Source organism: Sphaerodactylus townsendi, linkage group LG03 (assembly GCF_021028975.2).
Source record: "Sphaerodactylus townsendi isolate TG3544 linkage group LG03, MPM_Stown_v2.3, whole genome shotgun sequence".
In the NCBI taxonomy this organism is placed as follows: Eukaryota; Metazoa; Chordata; class Lepidosauria; order Squamata; family Sphaerodactylidae; genus Sphaerodactylus; species Sphaerodactylus townsendi.
The window spans coordinates 48,819,393-48,846,522 of NC_059427.1; the positions used below are offsets into that span (position 1 = coordinate 48,819,393).

At 43.2% G+C, this 27,130-nt stretch overlaps 2 protein-coding genes and 1 long non-coding RNA gene across 4 annotated transcripts in view; 1 reads left to right on the forward strand and 2 right to left on the reverse strand.

Moving 5' to 3' along the window:
• The window catches only part of CHST13 (carbohydrate sulfotransferase 13), a 74,524-nt gene extending 65,362 nt beyond the window's left edge, over positions 1 to 9,162 (reverse strand). The window contains exon 1 of the mRNA XM_048491845.1: positions 8,650 to 9,162. Within this exon, the coding sequence (XP_048347802.1) occupies positions 8,650 to 8,743 (94 nt within the window). The 5' untranslated portion in view covers positions 8,744 to 9,162. The remainder of the gene's footprint in view (positions 1 to 8,649) is intronic.
• On the forward strand, positions 47 to 19,474 carry LOC125430095. The gene is made up of 3 exons (XR_007244096.1): positions 47 to 143; positions 5,927 to 5,930; positions 19,463 to 19,474. It is a non-coding gene; the product is annotated as an uncharacterized LOC125430095 (long non-coding RNA).
• Positions 18,943 to 27,130, reverse strand: part of LOC125430094 — a 28,906-nt gene continuing 20,718 nt past the window's right edge. Inside the window, exons 6-8 of one of the 2 annotated variants that reach the window (XM_048491846.1) lie at positions 22,908 to 23,040; positions 20,786 to 20,926; positions 18,943 to 19,178 (exon numbers count right to left, since the gene is read on the reverse strand). In XM_048491846.1, coding sequence (XP_048347803.1) covers positions 19,031 to 19,178; positions 20,786 to 20,926; positions 22,908 to 23,040 — 422 coding nt within the window. In that variant the 3' untranslated portion in view covers positions 18,943 to 19,030. The remainder of the gene's footprint in view (positions 19,179 to 20,785; positions 20,927 to 22,907; positions 23,041 to 27,130) is intronic. The other variant, XM_048491847.1, reaches the window with a different exon arrangement.

Here is a 27,130-nt window from a genome sequence, read left to right on the forward strand (position 1 = left end):
CATTAAGAAATACACATAAGTAATAATAATTATTCAAATATGTACAGTGGTGGGATTCAATAATTTAACAACTGGTTGTTTACAAGAACTATTTTTACAACCAGTTCTGCCAAAGTGGTGCTAACCTACTGAATTCCATCACTGTGTATGTAGATTTTATTAATCTATTAACACCAAATGAGGCTGCCAAAAATAAAAGCAAAAGGTATAAAGCTAGATATTGCAAATGATTCTTCTTTGGCAAAGACTCTGACTGTCTGGTTAAAACATGGAGAAAAAATATTTAAATTAGAGATCGTTACTGGTTATTACTGTTGGTATAAATATTATTCATTTCCGCCTTTGCTGTGAATTGTTTAAAATCCAGCTGACATGTTGTCCAGGCTGTATGAATTACAGGGAATATGGGGCCTTGGACACTTCTGCCTCTGATCCCTACACCCAAGTTCTTGCTGCCTCTTCCAACCTTCGTGCACTGCAGAAAAAGGCAGTGGTGCATCCAGGGACAAAGACATGCCCAGCAGAAGACAGGCTGGGAGAAGGGGAGACCCATTCCATTGACTAGCTCTCTGGTTGCAAGCCACACATTAAGTGGTAAAGAGTCTCATGAGGCTCACAGGCTGCAATTTGCCCATCCCAACTTATATGTTGAAGTGTTTCAAAGGAGGTTGAGATGCCAATTTCATTTTTATAGGCAGACCAAAATGCATCCCATTTCTTTTTCAGTGGCTTAGCTTTGGTTCAGCCTGTGCTTGCTTTTCTTCCTCCGCCCCTCCCTCCTAGCAGGACCCAGAAAATACTTACAAAAAAAGAAAGCTGTGTTAATGCAGTCTAGAGAGCCAAGTTAAAGTCTCCACTCTGCTACAAAGCTCACTTCTGGGTCAATCACAACCTCTCAGCCTAACCTACCTCCCAGGTGTAGTGAAAATAAAGGCTTGGGTGGGATGGACATATGCTGTCCTGAGCTCATTGAGGAAAGGACAGAATAAAACTCAAAATAAAATCACACACCCTAACCCTACACAAACTCACTCCACTGGCTTCAGCTGCTTTACACCAACCCAAGCAAACAAATACATGAGCATTAATCGACCCTTGATAGAATATATAGAACAGAAAAAATAAATTGATAACTAGTGGGATTTGGATTCAGGCTATTAAACTGGCAGTAAGAATAGAGAAAAGGAAGGCCTGGGTGACATCTATACAGCTACAGTCAAATTATGCTAAAGGTCATTTCTCCTTTAAGGCAGTGTTTTCTCTGCCTCACTTTCCGACTGTAGTTCAGGTAAGTAATGTAGCAGAAATAGTCTGCATGAATTCTCACCCAGCAGCAGCCAATTAGGAAGTACTAGTTAGAAGGCTGTATTTTACCACAAAGGAGGTTGGGGAGGAAATTCTTGACAGAGAAGAATTAGGTCTGCACAGTCAGTACAAAAGACCTATGAGTAACAGACCTGGTTGGAATTCGCAGAAGCACACTTCCTGCCATAATATAGTTGAGTGATAGCAGCTGCATTTTGGATACGCTTACAGTATAATCTGTTCCTGAGAGTAAGCCCCGCTGACCAAACTTTGGAGTAGACCTGCTCAGGTTTGCAGCATTATAGTCTACCATTTTAATCTTGCCAATATTGAGCAAACCCTGATCACCACAGATCCTTTGTCTTGGGTAAATTCCTACCCCAATCACACTTTTGTGGCAGCATTCATACATAAATGATTCTATAATATTTTTCTCTTAGGACGCTGTCTCCACACAATAGTAACATTTACCTTGTGAAGTAGAGATTTACCTTGTGAAGTACAGACCCTCCCAGACAAATTTAAAATGTAATTATTAAAGCAATTATCTTCTACCTCATGTGAAAGTGCATTTTTACGCTCTGGATTTGTAGATATTGTAAAATACAATATTTTCCGCCACCCATGAACACTTCTTTTTATTATTTTGGAACATTTTTTACTCCTAAAATACACTGGAATTTGGTTTGTGACAGAAATATACCCCAAAATAAAATTAGTGTAAGTTTTTTTCAGAGTATCGCCAGAACGTTTATATCAGGTTTGCAAATTTCAGACTATTTAAATCAGTTAAAACACACACCAAATTAAAACAAACGAGTAAATAAGCCAGATGGTTAAGTGTGGAGATAGCTTTAAACCAAATGCAAATACAAGAAGTATGATATGGATCCCACTATTTTACAGGAAACTTAGCAGATGGTAACTTAATCTGATATTTTTTTCTCTTTTCAGGTTACCGTAAAAAAAAACCCTGAAAGAAACTCTATGAACTTGAAAGATAGTAATCTCTCCACTTGAAGAGGAGACTGTCGTTTCAAAAGGTAGCTGATTAACAGTACCAACCTAAATAGTTATATCCTTCTAATCTTATATGGCTCTACATGGGTGCAACTTTGTTTATGAATTCACAGACTGCAATTCTGTGCACGCTACTAACCTAGGAATCAATCCCCCCTCCCCAAATACAGTGGGACTTGCTTCTGAGTAGACATGGTTAGAGGGTTGTGATATTTTCATTGTGTGAGTTTTTGCAGCTATGTGCCTGTGTCCTCTGACCTAAAGCATGCCAAGTAGTGCAATCTCTAAAGCTGGGAGGAAACTCACTGTCATGTGTGAATATAGCAAAAAAAAGGCCATGAACACTCATTACCACAAAGAAATATTATGTCAGTGTGACCATGGCCTATTCTTCCACCTACTTTGTTGGGCTAACTTGTTAGCCTTCTTCAAATGAAAAAAAAAACCCAAAGGGCAGATCACATGACAAAGTCTAGCCTTAGGATCACTAAACCGAGCCGTGCCCAGGCAAATACCTACAGCCAAGGTTAAAACTCACATCAAACCTGTATCTAGATAAAGTCCGGTAAAAGCGCTTCTGGAAAATATGTCCTCATTTATATATACTTAATCGCTCTAAGCAAATGGGCAAAAAGAGCCTTCTGGAATTAGGATGAGAAAACGCTCAGCACCAGCCAGTAATTCATACTTTAACCAGTGGCAGCCAGGAGCATGAGCAGACAATGTAAGCATTCCCTGGGAATGAAGGCAGGCAGAAATTGGAGGAGGCAGAAGCAAAGCACCTCAATGAACTGAAGATGTAACTTCAGTTAAGGGGAAGCTAAACTGACCTGGTAAGGGTGTTCAGAGGAGGACTTAAAGCCCATCTTCTCAGAGACCCCTTCCGCACATGCAGAATAATGCACTTTCAATCCCCTTTACAAATTTACTGTGCGAAATAGCAAAATCCACTTGCGAACAATTGTGAAAATGGATTGAAAGTGCATCATTCTGCATGTACGGAAGGAGCCAGAGAGCACACAAGCAGATTCTATGAGACCAGGGCCAGGTGAGGCAAGCAGACAGCTCACCAAAGGAACACTATATTGCTGCCAATACACTTGGCTTTCATTTCCAAGGTGGTTCTTGCAAAAAGCCATTTGCCTGCTCAGAAACAGCCTAATGGGAAACGAAGCACGGTTCCTCCACTCCTGTAAGATCCCTGCAGCCCAGATCTGAAGCAAGCAAAGGACTCGGGACTTAACCCAAAGCAGAGGAGATCCAGTCTTGATTCTGGTTATTCACAGCCACCAGTCCACCATCAGAACACCCATGTCTATGCTCCCTTTTACCACACTAGATTTTCATTCCTCCAAACAGGTACACTTCTGTTTATCTTGGTGTCTGCAGAATTATTTGCTTTTTTGCTAAAAAGTAAATAGTAAGGTCTGGTTAGGGATTAAATCCTGACCTCTCTTTCTCAACATTATCAAAGCCATGTATTGTCAAAGGCTTTCACGGCTGGAGTCAACTGACTGTTGTGGGTTGCCCAGGCTGAGTGGCTGTGATATGGTAGTTTTCGTTCCTAACATTTTACCTGCATCGATGACTGGCAACCTCATAGGCACGTCACAGTGAGATGTTTCTCTTCTCTGTGCCACAGAGAGAAACACATCTCACTGTGACATGCCTCCGAAGATGTCAGCCACAGATGCAGGCAAAAAATTAGGGGCAAAAATGATCAGATCACAGTCAAACAGCCCCAAAAGTGAACAAAATCCAATTATCAAAGAAGTTCAACACAAAACAATGCAAAACTATTTTACTTCTGGTAAAGGAGCATTTCCAGTGATGTCATGTGGAATTGAACCCCCAAATGTTACAGCAAATTTCCCCAACCCCCCTGTATTCAATGGGGCCCAGGCAGTGGTGGGATCCAAAAATGTTAGTAACAGGTTTCCATGGTGGTGGGATTCAAACTGTGGCGTAGCGCCAATGGGGCTGGGCGGGGCATGACGGGGGCGTGGCTGGGCATTCCTGGGCAGGGCTGTGGCAAGGACGCAGCCACTGCGCCGGTCCTTGGGAGGGAAACAAATGCACGCAGTCGCAGGCTGCCACACACGCCGGTGCACCTCCTGCTAGACCGATTCAAGTTCTGTGCGCTACTGCTAAGAGGAGGGGCGTAACTGAGGCAAAAATCACGTGGCAAAATCACCAATTAGTAACTCCCTCTCGGCACACACAAATAATTAGTAACCTACTCTCGGGAACCTGTGAGAACCTGCTGGATCCCACCTCTGGGCCCAGGGCTATAACTTCTTATAGCAATTTTTATCAAGTGAAAATATTTCTGAGATAAACTACTATTACTTTCAAAGTACATGACTGGCAGGCAAAGATTCAAACACAGTTTTTTTCAAAATTGTATAAGCTTCTAGTAAAACTTTATACAGCGCCATAGTGGTAAATTGCTTTAACATACATCAACCTCATCATACCCTGTTCAAATTATCTGTTATTCACCAGCTTGTGTGTGTGTGTGTGTGTGTGTGTGTGTGTGTGTGTGTGTGTGTGTGTTTTAAGTGCCATCAAGTCACAGCCGACTTATGGCAACCCCCGCAAGGGGCTTTCAAGGCAAGTGAGAAGCAGAGATGGTTTGTCATCACCTCTGCAGAACCTTCTTGGGTGATCCCCCTTCCAAGTGCTGACCCTGCTTAGCTATGCCATGCTGCCTTCCCTCCCTAACTCACTAATACCTTTCCCTCAAAAAAACAAGAAAAGGAATTTTTGATCAGCTAAGTTTACAATAACAGCTGCATCATGGAGCATGCCACCCAAGTATCAAATCTCTGAAAATGCCAAGAAAGTACTTTACAGTAAACAGACAGGGAAACCATGACCCTTCTCAAATCTGGGTTGTTTAGTTGAATTAATTAATTGAATTAATTAGCAGATTAATCTAGAGGCACATTAGCCATAGGTGTTGTATCCATTTTTAATGAAAGTGGTCTCTTTGTGGATGGATGACAACACTGTTGCCAAAAATCTTAGCTCCTGGACTGAGCCATGATATTACAGAAAATGAAAAGGAAATCCATGTTCAATAGTTGCTATCTCCATAAAGCAGCACCTATGATCTCTGGTGTTGAGATAACTCATTAAATATTGAACTAATTGTAAACAGTTAAGCTCTAATTGCAATGTTTTCCCTAGTAACATTGACTTTGGGCTTCATTCAGAGAGTGTGATGTGTTTAAATTCCACTGTCATCAATGCAACAAACAGTCTGTTGCGCATTTTAAGAGTTACCAAAAATGTGTTGAACTTGTGGTGAACTGCACTCAGATGAAATGCAACCTGTACACTCAAAATACACATACATGATTTGAGTTTAAACTTGGATCCAATCAGTTTTTCCAGGGGTCAAAAAGGGAGAAAGGAGTTTTCTTTAATCACCCAGAGGCGATGCTGGGAGTCAAGGTACTCGCAAGGACAAAGATCATGTGGGAAGGAAGATGTTGTAAGAAGGAGAATTGGGGGAGAATGAGGGAACATTCTGACTGGATCCAACCCTTATTCTAGCTTGCTCTCCTGAAATCAGTTTAGGACCAAATATGCACAGGGATGTTTTGGGGCAGATATGAGCACAGACCCAGGATTGGAAAGCAGAACTCCACTCAAATTATCTGCAGTGGGGCTTGTAAACTGATGGGAAGGAGGAGAGGATGCAGGGGCAAAGATTGAGTCCCATAGAAAAGGGCAAGACAATTGGGACAGTTTTCTGCTCAGAGGAGCCTTTTGTTTCTCCTGGTTCACCTATCCTCCATCTTCTAATACCATCCGGATTCAGTCTCACACTTCTCCTACAGGTGATCAGAAGGCACATTACACACCATCTTAGCTGAAGGTAAACAGAACGGGCTCTGGTCAGTACTTGGTAGGAAGCTTCCTGAGAATCCTGTTGATGTTGCCTTGAGCTCCATGACAAAAGAAAGCCAAAATATGAAGGTAACAAATAAGTAGTCATGATTCCTGGTTGTCAGATTTCCTGAATGGCAGTCTGCTATGCATCCAGTATCCCATCGTTGTGTGTGTATATAACTAAATCTGACACAGGGGTCACCATGAAGCTGCATCATACCAAGCCAGAACACTGGCATGTCTAGGCGAGTACTGATTACTCTGAATGCATGAACTGCCCAGGGTCTCAATGTCTTTTGTATCACCTCCTATTTGATCCTTTCAAGTGAAGATGCCAAAGACTGAACATGAGACCTTTCACAAGCCAACCAAATTCTCTACCACTGAGCCATGGTCCTATCCCATAGTACAGTGGTGGCGAACCTATGGCATGGGTGCCAGAGGTGGCACTCAGAGCCCTCTCTGTGGGCATGCATGCACAGAGTGTCATATGGGAGGGAAATCGCCCCCCCCCCCACACACACATCTAGGTTGGCCTGGGCCGCTGGACTTGATGTGCGTGCACCTCAGCGAGAAGGGAGGACTCGGCTGGCAAGCCTGGTGCCTGTGCTCCAGGTGGCTGCTGCCTGGGGTGGGGGCGAGGCGGCAGAGATGCTAGAAAGGCGCAGAGTGGCGCCTGTGGGACTTGCTGGAGGCTACAGCAGGCTGACCCCTGGTCGAGGGGATTATTCAGGTTAAATTGCTGCGCTTCCACTTTGCAATAAATAAGTGGATTTGGGGTTGCAATTTGAGCACTCGGTCTCGAAAACATTCGCCATCACTGCCATAGTACCTCTGTCTAGGATTCAGACATCTTTTAGACATCTTGCTGTTGTACTCCTCGAATCTTCTGTGTACGCGAGAGGGAGATCACATTGGTAGCACAGGTTGTACTGTTGGTAGACAGTTGTACTCATTGGTACACATTGTCTACACATTGGTAGACAGTTGTACTCCTCGAATCTTCTGTGTACACGAGAGGGAGATCACATTGGTAGCACAGGTGCTCAAAGTTGCATGCACAAATCCCTCTCAGTTAGTTTGGAGATGTTTTTATAACCCCAAAGAATGGCATACAAAGGGACAGCAGTAGACAGAAAGCTGGACTAGAATCTGGGTGACCCAGTTCCATCTCTACTATAGACTCAATGAATGACACTGGTATCTATTTCAAGATCAGCTTCCACGTACAGGTTTGCTTGCACAGGGTCTTATTTTCACATCCGGCCACAAGCTGTGCATCTATTAGGAAAGTGATCTTAGCTAGAAAATATGTAATATCTCAAAGAAACTTTTGCCCTGGGGCCAATTCCTTGATTCAACTGAATAAGGATTTTTCAGCAAGTTGGTATCTGCTCATTTCACGTACCTGGCATTAACACACAGGACGCTGAGGTTCAGAAAAGTAAACATGCAAAGCTTCAGTTTGTTTCATGAAAGTTACTAATAGCAGAAGGCCTATTTGAACTCACAGATCTGGAGGGGCTTAATTTCCACTAACTGCCATAGAATTTAAGACTGGTTTTGAACTGTGATCCTTGAGCCTATGATCTTGAGGCAGCAAAATCAAAAGGGCCTTAATTTCAAGAAAATATAGACATACCATTCAAATTAGTGGGAATCTGGCAGTAATTGCCTTTCTCTGTGACAAATTATGGTACAGGGAAGGGTTTTCTCAGTGGTGGCCCCTGAGCCCCAGCAGGAAGAGGCATACTTATATTCAAAGTTCTTCCTCAGAAATTGGCTGAGTGTTATTTGAATATGGATTATGCTGCTAGTGAGGCTGTTGTAGGGCTGGATCTGGTCTATTTAAGTATTTTATGTCTTGATTTCAATGTGAGCATTCTCCAGTTCTCCCAATTGGGCAGTCCAATTCTCTCAATTAAATCCAGGTGTCTTAAAAGTGCTGAAAGGTTTTCAAGAAAAAATTTGGAGTCTGATCCATTCTATTTTAAACTTGCGTTCGCCCCAAAAGATCACTGAATTCTTGGTGACTTGACTCCCAAGATATAGTGATCAGAACCATCAACTGAATACACTGTACCGCCTGGTTTTTTAAAAAAATGTTTATAACAACCCAATAGTATTTTACAGAAAACATCAACATGTATCAGTGATCACAATGCTGCACTTTTTTTTAAACGGGCGCCTCGCTTTTTGCATCTTTGCAACAGAAAGATGGGGAAGAGACGCTTTCTTAAAAACTACAAGAAAAGGAAGCCACTAAAAGCTTCCCTGAGTTTCGAGCACTTCGCTAAAGAGGAAACTTTAGAAAGAAAGGAACTAGAGAGAGGCGAAGCTCCAAAGGGAGCAAAATCGCTCAAAGAGCAGGGAAGGAAGCGGGGGGAAAGGAAGCTCTGCTTGCAGGGTGAATTTTCAACTTACCTGGGTTTAGGCTGCTCTGGAAGTAGAAGATCACCAGGAGCAAAGAGCCCAGACAAGTGGCCAGGACCATCCGGCAGACCCTGCTTTTTCTCATCCTCTTTCCTACAAGGCATCTCCCGAGGCCAGCAGGGCGTGCAAGTCAGGGGAAGCGGCCGAGGAATCGCCGCAGCTACCCATGGCCCGGTTTGCCCCGGCGCTGCTGCGGCTGCTCTCAGTCACAGCCCAAGCTCCGCTCGCTCTCAACCAGAAGTATGAACTGCACGGGCGCAGCGAAGGATCCCTCAGGGCCAAGGGAACGCGCCGAACAGGGTAGGGCCCTACCAAGAGCAGGCGGAGGGGGGAAGGAAGGAGCAGGCACCCCTGTCAGGGCGGCCCCTTAGGGCCCTCCTTGTGCCGCTCCCCCCTCGGCTGCTTCTGCTAAGGCTGGTAAGACCATCAGACAGAGTGCGCCGAGCAGCAGCTTGTTGCACGACCCGTTCAGGAAGAATGGTTGGAGGGTCTCCACCCCTCCGTCCTGCCCCATGGATTCGTCCGTTTGAACAGGAATCCCTGGGTTTGCAACGCAGGGGAGGGAGGGTCGTCTCTTTTTGGTACGCGCGTGAGTGTCCAGTGAGGCTTTTTACGACCAGCAGGGGCTTTGCTGCGGTCAGGTTCAGAATCTGTGCTTAAGGTAGACATCTGAGCCGAGAATAAACGAGCCTGTGAGCATGGGAAGGATTATTTCGTTGCAAGGTAAAGAATTTCAGTACATGGTGAAGAATTGTTGCATTGTAAGATGCCTCTGAACATGGGAAGAATCATTTCATTGCAAGATCAATGATTTCAGTACATGGTAAAAAAAGGTGCCTCTGAGCATGGGAAGACTTATTTCGTTACAAGGTAAAGAATTTTAGTATATGGTAAAGAATTATTGCATCTGCAAGATGCCTCTGAGCATGGGAAGAATTATTTCATTACAAGGTAAAGGATTGATCCAGTGGCGACTCGAGCAAACGTTAGAGAGGACAAGAGACCAGGGGTCAAGGGGATGCCAGGGAGACTTGGGAAGGGAAAACAGCAAATCCCCAAAAGCACCCTGCGGCAGCTGAAACAACGGACAGTGTTCTTGTAGCAGAAAGGTGTATGCCTTAAGGTGCAATAGTCCCTTCCTTGTTTTAGTCACATCTTGCTTTCTGCCTCCCTCAATATTAATTACACTTCCTCCATGCTAATTAGCGGGTCCTTTCTCCATCCATTTGTAATAAAATGATGCTCTTCATTATTTACAGATTTTGTAACCTAACACGTTCCATAACGGTGTTTTTTTTAACAGTTCATAAATAGAAAAACAAATCTTCATCAGTTTTCATTTCAGTTTCAGTGGTTTTTTTTTTACACAGTGTCTGATAAATGACATTCAGAAACTACTGAGTCTCCTGAAACATGTTTAAAACCACAGCTTGGCATTTAAATTTACACTTTTCAAAAGAATGCAATGAGTCAGGTAACAGGGTTTTTTTTTTCTGTTCATTTTTATCTGTTCATTTCATTCTCATACAACTCTCCTTATAGTAAAAAGGGAGAACTGTAAAAATGTGGAAAACATTTTTCCCCTGCCTGGCTATTGGGTTTTCTCTTACAAGCCAGGCTTTACATGTTTCCCTGCAAATCATCAGAACTAAGTTTCGGAAAATATCCCTGGAAAGAGTTTGACACAGACTGGAGGCAGGCAGAGGGCGGTGCGGGGAGGAAGCAAAAAGAAAAGAAACCCCCCCCCCCCCCCCCGCTGCCTGGCCACAGCATTCCCAATCCTAAGGCTCAGGTTGAAGCCAACTAAAGTCGACTCCACCCCCAGGTGATGCTTGCCCTGCCCCTATGCCCCCCCCCAATTCCAGCGTTTAATTGGATGTCAGTGTTCCTTTAAAGCACCTGATTCCGGGTTTTGGAGCCATGGGGCAACTAGCCGTCAGCCCCTTTGCCTTCTTCCAGCAGAGATGCCCCTTGCCCCAGCGGAGGGCACCGCTCCCACGGCCCATTCATTCCCCCCATCTGAATTGGGCTGCTACACTTCTTTTATGCTAATTAGACATCTTTAAAATAAATTTAAGGAAAACCATGATTTCTGCCTTTTATAACTTCTTTGCTGATGCAATTTAAAATGAACATAAAGAACAGTTGCTTTGCTTTACAAGGCAAGAGTTAGGGTGGGACAAAACCAAATTACAGGCTGCAGAATTCCTCTCTGCATGTGGGGCTCACAGCTGCTGGAAATACACTTGTATTTTATAGTGCAGAAACCATGATAAACAGTTTCAAGCAACTAAGGGGTTCATTTCACATTTGCCCTTGAAATGGACCACTTCATTTTCTGTTCTTTCTCTTTTCTCGTTTTGTATGCTAACTATTTTCATGGCTTGTTTGCAAATTCAAAATTCTTTTGCTATGCATGTTTTAGTTTTGTTTCCGTTCTCTGACTGTTAACATAGATAACTGTTGTAAACATTTTATTGCAGAATATCCCTGTGCCTTGGATATTTTATTAAGTTCCTCCTCTTTTTTCCTAATCTGTTCTAAAATATTTTACATTTTCTCTTCTCCTTTTCATAAATTCACAGTTACGTTGTATCAGATAGCCTCTCATAAAAACTTTACTTGCATCCCAAACCATTCTCAAGTCTGTTTGCTTATTTAAATTCTTTAAAAAATTTCTTATAGTCCTGAACAATTATGCCTTTTGGTTTCATTAAGGGCCTTTCCCCACTTACCTTAAGCCCTGCGCTACTCTCCGAAAGTAGCGCGGGGTCCCCCAGCACTCCCCACGATAGGGGCGGCGACAGCGCAGCCACCCCGATGCTGCCACTGTCACGCCCCTTCAGCACACGGCATCCCTGGCGCTCTTTTAAACGGCGCCTTGTGGGGACGCCCGGCCGCGCGCCATAGGGGGGATTAAGGTAAGTGGGGAAAGGCCCTTAGTCACCATATAAAAGTATTGGGTTTTCTCTTATAAACCAGAGTTACAGGATTGTGATCTGAAAAAGCCTTTGGCAAGATTTCTACTTTAGATACCTCAGACACCAACTTTAGATAGCTAAGGCAGATTTTGCGTGAACCAAAAACAGCGGTATGAAAACAGTGTAAAAGTGTTTAAAACGGTGTAAAAGGGTTTACACTGTTTTCACACCATTTTCACACCGCCGCTTTTGGCAATAAAAGCAATTTAAAAATTCTGGATTTGGGCACTGCAGAGCTGCATGCCACTCCACCTATGCACCAGGATCCATACTACTTTGTGAGGCACTGGTAGCAATGGCACTTGTGCAGGGGTCACACAGCCTCCATTGCAGCTATGCCCCCTCCCTTTGGATTGCATAGTTAATATATTTTTATTCTGAGGGCTTCTTATAGACAAATTATATTTGGTTTTATCTATTTCAAGTGCTGGACTATTTTGAAATATTTTACACCTCTTTTAGAATCGAGTTGGAAGAGACCACAAGGGCCATCAAGTCCAACCCCCTGCAGTGCAGGAGCACACAATCAAAGCACCATCTTGACAGATGGCCATCCAGCCTTTCTTTAAAAACTTCCATAGAAGGAGACTTCACCACACTCTGAGATAGTGCACTCCACTGTCGAACAGTCCTTATTGTCAGGAAGTTTTTCCTTATGTTTAGGTGGGATCTCTTTTCCTTCACCTTGAACCCATTACTCCTGGTCCTAGTCTCTGGAGCAGCAGAAAACAGGCTGGCTCCCTCACCAACATGACATCCCTTCAGATATCTAAGCATTACTATCATATCACCTTTTAACCTTCTCTTCACTGAACTAAACTTACCCAGCTCCCTAAGCCTCTCCTTGTAGGGCCTGAATGTTGATTCAGTCTAATGAATTCAGTTAAAAGCAAATCAAGGAACTGACTTGAGGTGTCTCATTTAAATGATCTGATGAGAAGCAAGAGTTACATTTGTTGAATTTGTTGAAATCATGTTGCTTATTTTTCATAAAATTACGCTTCCAGTTATAAATTCTTTAATTATCAGGAAAATGTATGTTGAAATATCGTATACTTATGTAGCAGGGGCGTAACGAGGCAGCCCTGGGCAAACTGTAGCCCTGGGCAAAACCTGAGTTGGATGCCCCCCCCCCCCATGCGTGGCCACTCTACCACGACCAAATTTCTTTTGCACCAGGACATTGGTGCCTGCAGGGGGTGCATTTTTAGACATATCAGCACCAACATTTCAGCATATCATCTGGAGACTGTCCTTATGCTACTCCCCAAGTTTGGTGAGGTTTGGTTCAAGGAGTCCAAAGTTATGGACTCCCAAAGGGGGTGCCTCTATCCCCCAATGGGAGCTGAGATGGGGGCTACAGTTTTGAGGGTCCATAACTGGCCCCCCTGAACCAAACTGCACCAAACCTGGGGGTATCATCAGGGCAGTCTCCTGATGAGACCCTGAAAGTTTTGAGACTGTGCCTTCAGAAATGTCCCCCCCACCCCAGCCTGCAACCCCCATGGACAGCAATACCGAAAACTCAATGCAGAACCAAGATTCTTGGGCAAATTTCTGGGATGTTCCTGCAGGGGGCGCATTTTGGACATATAAGCACCAAAATTTCAGAGTATCATCTGGAAACTGTCCTTATGGTAACCCCAAAGTTTTGTGCAGTTTGGTTTAGGGGGTCCAAAGTTATGGACCCTCAAAGGGGGTACTCCATCCCACATTCTTTGCTAAGGAGAAGGGGGATACCCTTTTGAGGGTCCATAACTTTGGACCCCCTGAACCAAACTGCATCAAACCTTGGGGGTGCCATCATGACAGTCTCCAGATGATACCCTGAAATTTGATGATGATACGTCCAAGAATGCTCTCCCTGCAAGAACATCTCGAAATTTGCCCAAGAATCTTTGTTCTGCATTGAGTTTTCTGCATTGCTGTCAATGGGGGTTGCAGGCTGTGGGGGGCACATTTCTGTGGGGGGCCAAAGTTATGGACCCTCAAAACTGTAGCCCCCATCTCCTATTAGCTCCCATTGGAAACAATGGGGGATAGGGGCACCCCTTTTGTGAGTCCATAACTTTGGACTCCCAGAACCAAACCACACCAAACTTGGGGGGTAGCATAAGGACAGTCTCCTGATGATACAGTGAAATTTTGGTGCCGCTAGCCTAAAAACTGCGCCCCCTGCAGGCCAAAAATGGAAAGCCACTAAAATACCCAAAAACGAACCCAGCATTTTGATCCCCCCCACAAGGTGATGCCCTGGGCAGCTGCCCACCTTGCCCAATGGGCATTACGCCAGTGTTATGTAGTGTGGCTTTTAATAAAATACTCAATCGAAAAGTGCTTTTAAAATTGTAAATATATGCTGAATAAGCTGCATGAAAAGGTGAATGCCACACTGTAGCTTTGAATTTAAAATATTTTTGCTCAAACCATGAAAAGGTCTGCTCAGTGGCTGGGAATTTCCGTTGGGGAAAAATTAGAGGGAACATTGACTGGAACCCGTTTTTTTCCCCTCTGGTGAAATAAGCCTGAATTTGTGTTACAATTACCTGATACTTTCCTCCTCTTGGAACTCTGAGGGTTGTGAATCTTTGCGTTCTAACCTGGGAACATGCACCATTGCATACATAGGGAGTTACCTCTTAGTACACACACATAGGATTGAGCTCGGAATTGCTTGTCATTTTTCCATCATCCTGGATGCCCCTCTCTGCTACCTCTTGTGGTTAAAAGTTAACATGACACCAGTTTAGAAACTGCTCATGAATTTTCATGAGCACAGCCCTGGGAACGAAGGTACAGCTTTGAAGGCACTCAGGGCAGTGTGTGTGATTTTCCTTCCTATTTTTATCCTCACAATTATCCTGTGAGGTAGGCTAGTTTGACAGATCAATTCAGAGTTCAGGCGGCTGGGGACAGCACCATTTGAGTGCCTCTCTGCCTGTTCCACAGGGTTTTCCTGCAATTTGGGAAGCCCAAAAAAGTTGATTTTTTTTTTTAAAAAACCTCCAATTCCCCCATATGGGAGAATAGAGATATGCCACAAAAATCACAGAGAATCTCCACCGGCAACTCCATCGGCGTACAGGGGCTGAACGGGGTCTGGAGGCCAACTAAGGTCAGCCCTGCCCTCAGAATCCCAGGGTAGTGGAGGGCACCATTCAAGTGCTGGTGCAAGGGCTGGTGTCACTATTGGCACTGGCAGATTTGGCCCTCCACTAGCAGAAGTCCCCTGGAGAAGGCATTTACACCAGCAGAAGCCTGCGCTGCCTCCAGAGGGATTTGCCCCCCTCCTGTAGTATATGGTACACTTTAATTAATGGAACATTGTGATAGCATGAAAGGTCCTGTCAAACTGTATCTTTGCTTTACCTGTTGTGAGGATTATCAGAATGGCTTCTAACTTTTAAAATCTGAAGAACCATAATTATTTTTGAACAGAAAAGGTTCTCAGAAAACACATATAGGCAGTATGGTTTTAAAATCCCTCTTTGCTAGCTGAAAATCCCTGCCAAGATGGACAACGTTAGGATGGGGCAGTATAACCTTAGCAGCTGCACAACACATGTAGATCTGAAAATAAATTGTTTTGTATTTTGAATCACTAAGTCTGCATGCCATAAGGACCTTCACAAACTGGATTTTGGTGAGTGCTTCCTATCCTTCCTCTTTTACTCCTGGCTTTTTGCAGGCATTCCCTATCCACACAGGTGATGTGAATATGGAGAAGGTCATATCAAGATTCTAGAACATATTTTGTTCTGCTATTATTGGGACAATCTGAGTTGGAAATATTTAGGGCAACTTTTGTCCTATAAGGAGCCGCGTGGCGTAGTGGTTAAGTACTTGCACTGCCACTCACGCAGTCAGGAGTTCAAGCCCCCTGTGGGTCAGATATCCTAGCAGCTGGCTCATGGTCAACTCAGCCATCCATCCATTTCTTGGTCGGTAAATGAGTACCTAGCTCATAGCTAGGGGGTAAAGAATACCCCACAAAATATCTGACACACAGGGGGCTCGAACTCCTGACCGCGTGACTGACAGTGCAAGCACTTAACCACAAAAAATGGCTTGCCTATAAAATCACTGTTCGCAGTGGTACCCCAGGGTCGGACACAACTGAAGGGGAAACTTTACTTGTCCTATAAATCTTATCTTTCCTTGCGAAGTTCAATTGTGGCTACTATCTGAGAAAGATAATAAAATTACAGTATTAGTAGCTAAATTTTTGCAAATGGTAATTAATTGTGAAAGGGTTAATTCTGGGGATTATACCAGTGTGATGCTGCTTGTGGCTGAAGTGGAGCAAGCCACAAGCTTGGCTGGATAAGGACTCATTTTTGTTTGCTGTTGCTTGTTGTGAGATCTTTAATGTTGCAAGTAGGACCAACTGTCGGTTTTCAGAGGCCTTCTGCAGACAGTGCGCACTAGGTTTCCATCTGCCTACACCCAGCCCTCTCATATTCTCCACCCACACCTGTGTGCCCCCATCACTTTCTCCCATTCATAACCGCCTCACTGCCCATGCTCTGTTACGTTCATCCTGTCTGCACACAGTGCCTTTCTCCCACAACACTGGGCAGCTGTGAGCATGTAGCCTGGATGTAGGAGAGGGCGTGAATGGGGGTCAGCGTAGTGGGCCCCACCAAAAGATCTGGGTCCTGGCAGCTGCTCCGTCTCAGGGAATGCTGACACCAGCCCTGTCTCCAAGGCAACGTGAAAGCGGCATAGATGCACAGTCACATCACCAAGTGGTTTGAGAGTGTGATTCACTCCTAGCCCACCCAATTGACCATTTGGGCTTCCATAATGTCCACATGGAAGGAAATTATAAATATATGAGCAGAAAACAGGAAGGGTGTTCCCATGGAACATTCCTTGCTATTTCAGCCATGCCCAGTGATTGCAGATGGGTGCAGGTGCTTTGCCAGTGCTGAGGCAGTTAACATTACTTTTTGGGGGGGGCCAAGATATTAAAATAAATGCCTTTCCAGCTCAGGCCAGTGGCTTGAGTTGAAGTATCCCTTCAACAGCAAACAGGCTTCTGCAATGAATTCAAGAGGTTCTCAACTGCACCGTAATTACATTACATTCAAAAGGATTTGACTTTGCCATTTCTGAAAATGAGGCAGCAGCCCACATATGATTAGTTCTTTGATCCAGCAGTGCCTCAGCCCAGCCCACAATGATTAGGAGAAGTTAGAAGGAGCGGGTTTAAGGTTAATTTAACTGTGGCCACAGGAAGAACACTGTTTGAGCCACACACTGTCAATTCCAAAACCACCAGAAAATAAGGAGCTTAGTGATCCAAGAGAAACATGCCTAAATGTAGTTTAGGATGTACAAGACAATAGCAGTGGCAACAGGATTGCACCTCACAGTGAAAGGTAGGAATATTTTTACTAGGGGACTTTAAACTGTGTTATGTGAGGGAGGGAGACAGTATTCAATTGGGCAGGAGTTCATCAAGTGCTAGAGATAATAATCCAAAGGTTATACACGGAACTGAGCGAATAGTTCAAGAATCAAACAATGGGAGGGAAGAAGCCTTACATAAGCAGACAGGGAGAATGAACCATAGCCTTAGATGTCTCTACACTAATGCATAGAGCATGAGAAATAAAGAGGATGAACTTGAATTCTTAACATAATAGGCATCACTGAAACCTGGTGGGATGAGTCTCATGAATGGAATGTAATAATTGAGGGGTATAACCTATTTCAGAGAAATAGATCAACTAAGAAGGGAGGGGAAGGAGCATTATACGTCTGGGATGGTTACACCTAGGAGGAGGTCCATGACTTAAATCCTGGAAGCCACATTGAGAGTATCTGGGTAAAAATTAAGGGGGAGAGAAACAACAGTGATCTCATTGTGGTGGTCTATTACAGATCCCGAAGCGAGACTGAAGAGTTGGATGGTGCCTTCCTGGAACAGATGACCAAACTTTCACATAGGAGAAAGGTAGTAGTAGTAAAGGGAGATTTCAATTATCCTAATATTTGTTGAGAGTCAAACTCTGCCTAGACCAGTGGTGGCGAACCTATGACATGGGTGCCAGAGGTGGCACTCAGAGCCCTCTCTGTGGGCACGCGCGCACAGAGATCGTCATGTAGGGGGAGCGGAAAATCACTTCCCACGCACCACACATATCTAGGCTGGCCTTGCTTCTGAGTAAACCCTCCTAGGGTCATGATTCACCCATTCAAAGCGTTGCACGGTTGCTTCACCAAGCTTACTCCCAAATCTGGTACACGGCTCACCCCTGGTCCCCTGGTAGCTTCGCCACTGATGCTAGCTCATTAGCAAAGAAGGGAAAACGAGCACAAGGATAGACCACCAGTTTGCCAAAATATGTGGTGGTGGCTGTAAAAAGCCACTGACTGCTTGAAGCTTATTTGTAAGAGTTTAGGTTTGTATCCTATCATTTTGTTCCGCCAAGCCTGAAACCTGTCCTCAGCCTAAGGAGCCTTCTTCTGGCAACCAATTCTCTAGTGAAATAGCCCCTTCTCTCAGAGGAAGGCTCCTCAGGCTAGGGGGAGGCTTCAAACTTTGCAGAGCAGAATGATAGGATACAAGCCAATGACTCAGATGCAGAGAAGCATTTCCATGGGTATGAGAAATATGTCTACAGATCATAACTAAAGATATGTAATCTATCTCACATTCCCTCTACAGCTGTAGACCCAAATGCCCCTGAAATGCAGTCACTGGGCGGCGGCGGGGGGGGGGGGACCAGTGTTTCAGGGGGCATTTGGGGCTGCAATGGGTGGAGGGAGGTGAGGAAGTCAGTCTCTATAACTGGAAGTCTTTGCACCCAAAGGTCCTCTGGACCCAAACCATTAACTACTTGCATGAATGGAAGGACAAGAAAGATAGTATAGTTTGTAAGGAAATGCTGAAACCCCTACCTAAATCCTAAATAAAACTGCCATATATTACTTTCTTATGAAGCCAAGTTTCCCTGAAATTTAGGACTATAAAGGACCTGCTCAATTCATATCTCTGGTTTTCAACATCATTAGTAATTAACAAGAATAAAATGTAGTCCTGTTTTTGCCACTGGTGTTATTTACGACATACTTTGGTGCTGAGGAAATTAGTTATAAAGTATTCATGTGAGAACAGATTAAGAGACGCAAATAGTACCTCATAAAAAAATCATACTACAAAAATCTGAGAGCTCAAGCACTGCTGTTATTAAGTAACTGAAGCTGTTGGAGACCTCTTCAAAAAATAGGAAGGGAAGTAGCATTACCCACACAAAACAAAGATTGTATACTCTAGTCTAACAAGTTGCACCCTTAGAAACTTGCTATTGAACAGAACTAGGGAAAGAGTGGGCAATATTGAAATCTTCTCATCCACCAAGATAAAACTTGAAAAGAAAAGACTAGCAAGATTCCTGCATGTCTGACAGCAGAGATTGATATATCTTATCCTTCAGTTTGGGGAATCGAGCACTGAGTAACTTGCTCTCCATCGGAGTTGGAGAAGGCACAGAAGATGTTGAAGGTGGCTCACATACTAAGACGAATCTCCTGGAGGGAAGAAAGAGTGAACAGGATTGTTAAAATGTCACTTGTATTGTCTGTTATGTACCACCAACTCCCCTTTTAACTTATGGTGATTGAATAAATTAATTATCACCTTAACATCCTATCGTTAACAATCTTGCTCAGTCTAGCAAATTGAGGACCGTGGCTTCCTTTATTCAGTCCATCGAATTCATGTTAGTTCTTCCTTCCCACTGCCTTCAACTTCCCCTAGCATTACTGTCTTCTCCATGCCTTCTCATGATGTGATCAAAGTGCAACAGCCTCAGTTCACTCATTTTAAACTTCTAGGGTGAATTCAGGCTTGATGTGATATAGAACTTGCTTATTTTTTTTTGGTGGTTCAGGAGGGTACCAGTAAAATATAATTGATATTAGGGCCAAACAAAAAAGATGGGAGGGTATGTGCCTGTGCCCATCTGTATAAAGCAGAGGTTGGAGTGCTACTTTTGTCACACAAAAAAGGGCATGGGAGTGAAGGGAGTGAAGTGTCTTTTCTCTCATTTTACCTAGTGGCACACAGCTGCTTTCAGCATGTTTTTTTCCAGCCCTGTTAATTCCAATATTGGAACCAGGCTGGGGGGAAATGTAGAGTGCAGTTGTGTACCATTATAAAATGTACCCTGCGTCCAGCCACACTTTCATCAAACTCCCTCTGCCTCAGTAAAAAAACCAACAAACCTTTCCTCCGTGCCTCCAAGTGGCGCCACAGCTGGCAACACATTGAGGGTGATGGCGACAAGGCCAGAGAACGAGTACACCTAGCTTTCCTGCATCTCTCCAAGCAGCGCTGCGACTCAGCCACCAGTGTCTTGCCAGACATAGCTGGGGGCTGAATGCGGGGTGGGGGAGAGGGAGGGGAGAGGGTAGGTGGCCAAAATATGCCCCCCACATGACCCAGGCGAATGGGGTCTAGGCTGTATTGCCCCCTCTTCTCCCCTAGATACGCTATTGGTGAAGTGTAGCACAAAGACACTGGCCTAGCCCATCTCCTCTCCACCTCATGCTTACTTTTCAGTTAATAACATTTTAACAGCAACCTCAGAAATAACAATAAATAATGCATTACCAATATGTATGAGAAGCAATTACATCAATATATCACCTCTATCGACCAACGCATTTCTGGTATAGCCTTTTCTAACGTAAGCAACATTGTGAATCGTGCTCGAGCAACAAAAACAACAATCATTTTTGCTGCAAAATCAAACTTTTCAAAAAATACCCAGGTGGATCTAGCCTACAACTCCAATTCAGGAAGGTTTATTATTTATTTATTTGTTCATTCATTAAAATATATATACCTGCCTGTCTTTTTGGACTCATATCTGAAGTGTTCCTCTGACCTGAGGTGACCTCCTACAACTTAAATGATTGTTCCTGTTGGAGGATGAGCTTCTTAAATTGTAGGAATGCTACACAGAGGATGGCTGGATCCACCTCATTAACATGAAGATGAATGCATATTTCCATAAAGCCATGACATGGTTCTGAGAGCAAGAATTGTGAAGCAGAGTTCCTAACAGAGGAAAGTGGGGATAGATTGTCCAAAGAATGTAGGCTTATGAAGGACTGTTTCCTTCCAAACATACCCTTTTGTTGGGATTGATTTTGTTGGATGCAGACTTTTATCCGTAGGAGTGATGGCTGAACTGCCTTCCTTACTGAACTTCGTCGGGGGGTGATACAGTTTTATGCCCAAGTTTGGAGTGGTTGGTGTTCCCCAGGCCAGCCTACGAATAGAACATGTTATACTGACCTCTGATAATTCGGTCAGAGGAAAACATGATGAAAAATATAAACAGAAGATGATGAGTTTCTATTTATTCCCCTTTTCTTTCCTGTAAGAAGTCTCGAAGTGGCTTACAAACTCCTTCCCTTCCTGTCCCCACCAGAGACACCTTGTGAGATAGGTGGGGCTGAAAGAATTCAGAGAGAACAGTGACTTGCACAAGGCCACCCAGCTTCATATGTAAGAGTGAAGAAACAAATTCAGTTCATCAGATTAGATCCACTGCTAATGTGGAGGAGTGGGGAATCAAACCAGGTTCTCCAGATTAGAGTCCACCGCTCTTAACCACTACACCACAAGTTAAAAATCTAAGTTAAATCAACAAAATCATTATTTTGAGTTTCAGGCTATAAACCTCTACACGTTGACCTCGGGATAAGCCTCACTGAATCCAATGGGCTATATTTCTGAGAACACGTTCAACAGTATCAAACTGACAATCTGGGATTTTCTTCCAAATAATATAAACCGAAGTATACACTGTACCTTGTATATTGTTGACTTTGGTTGTATTACCTTGTGCTGAGTCCAGGGAGCAGTTAGGGCTTATACTAGTATACCATTTGCGTAACTCACCATTGAATGCCCTTACGATGCTGGAAGTGACTCAAAATTGGTATTGTGAAACCCCCTGATAGTTCTGAGGGACTTCAACACTCATGCTGAATTCCCTTTGTCAGGCCATGCTTAGTACATTATGTCTTCCAAGGCATTAGCAAGAATATAGGTAGAATTTTCTTTTCCACACCAAGCAGAAATTTGGTGATCTGATTGGGAAGACTTATTGACCCTTATCTGAAATCCCTTTCTTAAGGCACAGCTGGATTAAACCCATCAGTTCTACAGCAGTGATCAACCAGTGAGGATAATCCAACCTGAAAGACTCATTGATACAACTGGATTCCAGAATGCACTGGAGATTTGAGGAGTCTCCATTGTGACTGTTGATTTTCTGGTGGCAGCTTGCCTGCCAAAGCAATAGACAGGGTTTCTCCCCAGCACCTTCTCGTACCATCTTGTATATCTTCAGTTTGGGGAATGAGCTGATTTGAAAATGGTTGGAAGTGTTGTTGTTGCTAGATATTTCAGACTTAGTCGGGCTAAACATGCCACAGAACCCATATCAGCTGGAGGTGATAATGGTTAAAAAAAAAGGCATTAATGTCCATCATTGTTCTTCAGAATGAATCCAAGGCATTTTAATTCCTAGATGCGTTTGGGTGAATGAAATCTCAGAAGTTTACCGTGATGCTTTTGTGATTTCTTTGTTGGTAACATCTCTCTTATCTGGCTCTCCTAGGCCACAGTTAGATGTTTTAGTACCTGAGACCTTTTAAGCTGCAGTCCTGGAATCGAATCTAAGACTTTCTGGATATAAGACAGCTGCTATACCACTGCACCATAGCCCTTCCTGCCTGAAGATGCCAAGCAAAGAATCTGGAGCCATGCTTAGCTATCAGTGCTTGGCAGGAATCTCCTAATTATGTACAAGAGAAAGAATATTAATCTTAATTAAATGTTTCTGTGAATTCTAGAAAAATGCAGTTTTTCTAGACTGGAAAACCCAGGGTATAATATCCTAAGCACTGCTGGGAATAAACTACAACAAAAATAAAAAAAGAGTACAATATCCCAGGCCTGTTCCAAGACAGACTTCTGTGAGAGGATGTCTGCAAAAGAAAAATGAAAAGAAAAAAAATCCCAGCTATACACCACAGAACTTGAGATGGTCATAACTCTCACTCCTGGGCACCTCAGAACACACAGAGCAGAGGATGTCCCATCACTTTCACTTCAGGATGGCACAACATGTATCTGTATGAATCACTGCTGTCAGGAATTAAGTTAATATGCTATCAGGAATTAAGTTAAGAAGGCTTCATTTCCCCCCCAAAAGTTACTGGACTATATGTTTTATTTACCTGTAGGGAAAATCTTGAGCTATATTGATTGTAGTCTCCTCCATCACAGTGTAGGGACGGAGGTAAAGTTCTTTGTACGGTTTCATCCATTCATTAAAATCGGGAAAATGTTCAGAAGATTGTAGATTTTGATCTAGGTCATCAGATGCAAGGAAAGGAAAAATTTAAGGTCAAAATATCTGAGGAGGTTTTATGCCAGAGTTACTGCAACTTGGGTCAACAAACCTTGAGGGGGTACTTCAGAGGGTCTACAAGTCTTTCAAAATAATGATTTCTTAAAGATACAGGTACTGCTTTCATCACTTGGAAGGGGTTTATCCCACTTTTTAAAGATTTCAATTTTTTTTTCTGCAAAACTGGACACTTTTCAGGTTTGTAGAAAGATCTATCTTATCTGTCCATAGCTCCAGTCTTTGAATTTAAGTATTCACATGTTTGACCATGTTAAGAATTATATTTATGACATGGTGTTCCAATGGGCTCCACAATTTTGCTCCCAAAAGATATGAAGGCTCTATTTAATTGCAAACTAATAATTGTTAACTGTTATGGCAACTGAATATTATTTACTTTGTTAGGCTAATTTATGAATGAGAAATATGATTTAAATCAATGGTTTAAACTAGTCTTTTTCCATAGTGATTTTAAATCAATTAGCCTCTTTCACTAGGCTTGGGATAAGGATGGAGGTTGGTTTAACAATCGCTGATGCCATGCAGGCACTGATAGCTTTCTAAAGAAGGGGAAATCCATGATATTCCCCAAAGTAGTTCATAGAAGTTTGCTGCTATATTAGTGATTGCTGAAGTAAAAACTGTTCCAACATTTGCCTCCCCTTCCCTACAATGTCCCAGCTACCTCAAACTGCTCAGACATTAGTCACTGCTAAAACAAAGGCTTCCTTTAATCACACCTGCTCCTATCCTGGAGACCTCCCTGCTATTATTTTATTTGGAAATATATCCAGGATCCTGCACTGATCCTTCCTGTTCTGTCAGAGGATAAACATTTTCCTCTTACCCACTTGTGTCTTTCCAAGCCTGGAAACAAAACAGTGCTTTGATTTTGACTCCAGCCTCTTGCCGTACAACATGGAACAGAAAAGGGGTCCAAATGATGCCTAGAGAAGTTCTTGCCTGCCCAGCAAAACATTTCGATAGAGTCTGTCCTGATGATACCAGCCAAGTTTGGTGAAGTTTGGTTCAGGGGGGCCAAAGTTATGGACCCCCAAAGGGGTAGCCCCCATCTCTCGTTAGCTCCCATTGCTGCCACTAACTTTAAAAATGTACCCATGACAGGCTCCCCAAAAATTTGCCCAGATTCTCTGCTTTGCAGTGCCTTGGCTCTATTGTATCCAATGGGGAATTTCTGGCCGAAATGCAAAGAAACCCAAAAAATACACACAAAAAAGTCTGAATATCTTGCATTCAAATTCATTCAAATTCCAATAGGCTGGACTGATTCGGCTGATTTTTGCCCGAATTTCCTGAATTTGAGCTGAATCTGGTATTTGTTGCACCTGAATCTCCAAGCCTAGTGGCAACCCTAATAGGCAAAGCTTTTGTGGAGTACTGGGAGAGACACTACGGCTCCCAGGATTTCCTACTATGGTAAGAGATAGGGTTACCAGTCCCCATGTGGAGCCAGGAGATGTCCCAGAATTACAGCTGATCTGCAGACTACAGCAATCAGTTTGCCTGGAGAAAAGGACTGCTTTGGAGGGTGACCTTTGTGACTTTACACCCTGTTGAAATCCATCTCCTTCTTAAACTTGCCCTCCCAAGGATTTACCCCCAAATCTCCAGAAATTTCCCAAACCAAAGTTGATAATCCTAGTTGATAGTCCTCCCACTCTGAACCCACTGGCCCCACTACCACTTGATAAGGTGGTGAGGGTAAAATGGGGGAGGGCAAATTGGTGTCATGCCAATGCTGCTATGTCTCTTTCAGTGTGAAGCCAAAGTGACATCATCATGTTGGTGGGACGCTTTAAGATTCAACCAAAACTCTATGGTTAAATCATATAGCATCACATCAACATGATAATATCACTTTTGGTTTGCATGGACGGTGACATCACAGCATCAGCATGAGGATGATGAAGTAGGTTTCTGCCTCCAGTAACCTCACACTGAGTGCCAGTGGTGGCGTGGTAAACCTAGCAAGCACAGAAATGTTTCCCTTGACATGAACAACCAGGCTACAATACTCTTTTGTTGGGTGACTCCACCAACAATTCTGGACATCCACATCATACAGATTGAATCAAAACCAAATTCATCTTCTTGTGTACTGCAGATAAATAGCGAGTCTAGCCAGATGTGACATTTTCTATGTCTATACTTACATCTGGTAAGATCTTTTCAGAGTGGAAAATCTGCAATCTGTCCAGACTTTGAAAACACTGCCTTATAGGGCATCCTTTCCAGCCCAAAGTGTTTTGAAAGAAATGCCCCTCTGGCATTCATGTCCTATGGACTAGGAAAGTGAGGGACCAAACAGCATTACAAATTTCATCACATGAACATCTTGTGGGAGTCGCCCACCCCGGAATGCTCCCTTCCTTGGCTGAGTCAGGCACACCAAGAGGGATAATGTAGTGGGAGCCATAGCAGCTCACAAAGGCAAGTAGATTCAGTATGGCTGTGGAGGGCTATCTTTTGAAAGGGAACAGATTCCATGTACAGCAATGCAAAGTAATCCTCTTGGAGCCTGTACAGACTTTGGATCTTGATTTTCCAAAAGGATCTTCTAATCCAATCCACGTATAAGTGTACATGTGGAAAATGTTACATCTGGTTAAATTCTGTGCCAAATCCATGGACACCATAAATGTCCCGCACATATAAGCGACTTTGGTAAATATAGTTATTTACCGTTTAAAGGATATTATAAACCTAGTAAGATTTCGTATTATTTAAAAAAATACATTTGAGAATGTTTTACAGATTTGCAAAGTTTAAAAACAGGTCATAACATGAGGGAGGTTGTTCCCACAAGTAATATCTAACTGCTAAAATATAAGGAAAATATTACTCTGAGTGGTCATTTTTAAATCAATCAACTGGTACAGCAATTTTGGGTTCAGGGCACTGAATGGAGCAGGGGTCTGCAACCTGCGGCTCTCCAGATGTTCATGCTGGCAGGGGCTGATGGGAGTTGTAGTTCATGAACATCTGGAGAGCCACCGGTTGCAGACCCCTGGATGGAATAATAGATGCTCAGGAGGTGGCCTGTTTACTTTAACTCATTTCTTATGGCATGATATTCCAACAATGCCAGGATGACTGATTTTAAAATATAAATCAGTTGGATGTACACAGAAAGAAGTTGAGATCACTTGAATCAGGTGAAGAAAAAAAAGTACAAGCAGATTTACAGTTCCACACACAAAGAGCAAATGTATTAAAACATAAGAGGTCTTATTTTCTTGTTACAACACTGGCCCATTTAGCCCAGCACTGCATCCAGTAATGGGCTGTGGCTCTTTGGCATCTCTGGTAAAGTAAGGGCTTTCTCAAACCCAACCACTCTTTTGTAATCAAAGATGCTGGAATGGAACTTTGGACCTTGCTACTCTGCTATTAAGGTCTGCGCCCTCCTCTATTTAACCTGTAAATTCTGAAGTGGAAATACATGGCCACAATCCACTGTACAGTTTTTATTATTATTATTATTATTATTATTATTATTATTATTATTATTATTATTATTATTATTATTATTATTATTATTATTATTATTATTATTATTATTATTATTATTATTATTATTATTAATTCAATTTCTATACCGCCCGATCCCCAAAGGGCTCCGGGCGGTGAACAACATAATATATAAACAATAAAAAGGAGCAAATCCGGTAAAATACAAACATAGGCTCCATCAATAAAACATCTTAAAATACATAAAAACAGCGGCTAACAATTAGCAAATTAAACAAGAGGCGTCCAGGCTCAATTTAAAAACCCACCCCAAGAAAGGGGGGACGGCAGGCCCCTCAATATGAGGAGCTCTGTTGTACCAGTGCCAAAGCAGGAGCAGTGGGAGCCATAGCATGGGAGCCATTTGTGTACTAAAAAACATTTAAAGTGATGGGGCTTAATCATGCCCAGTTCTCTACAATGCAGGCCATAATATGCTGCAAGCACACAGGGATGCTAAAAGAGGGACACAATTCCAGGTATCCTTTTAATCCTGAAGGGCATGGACCTGAACAATTC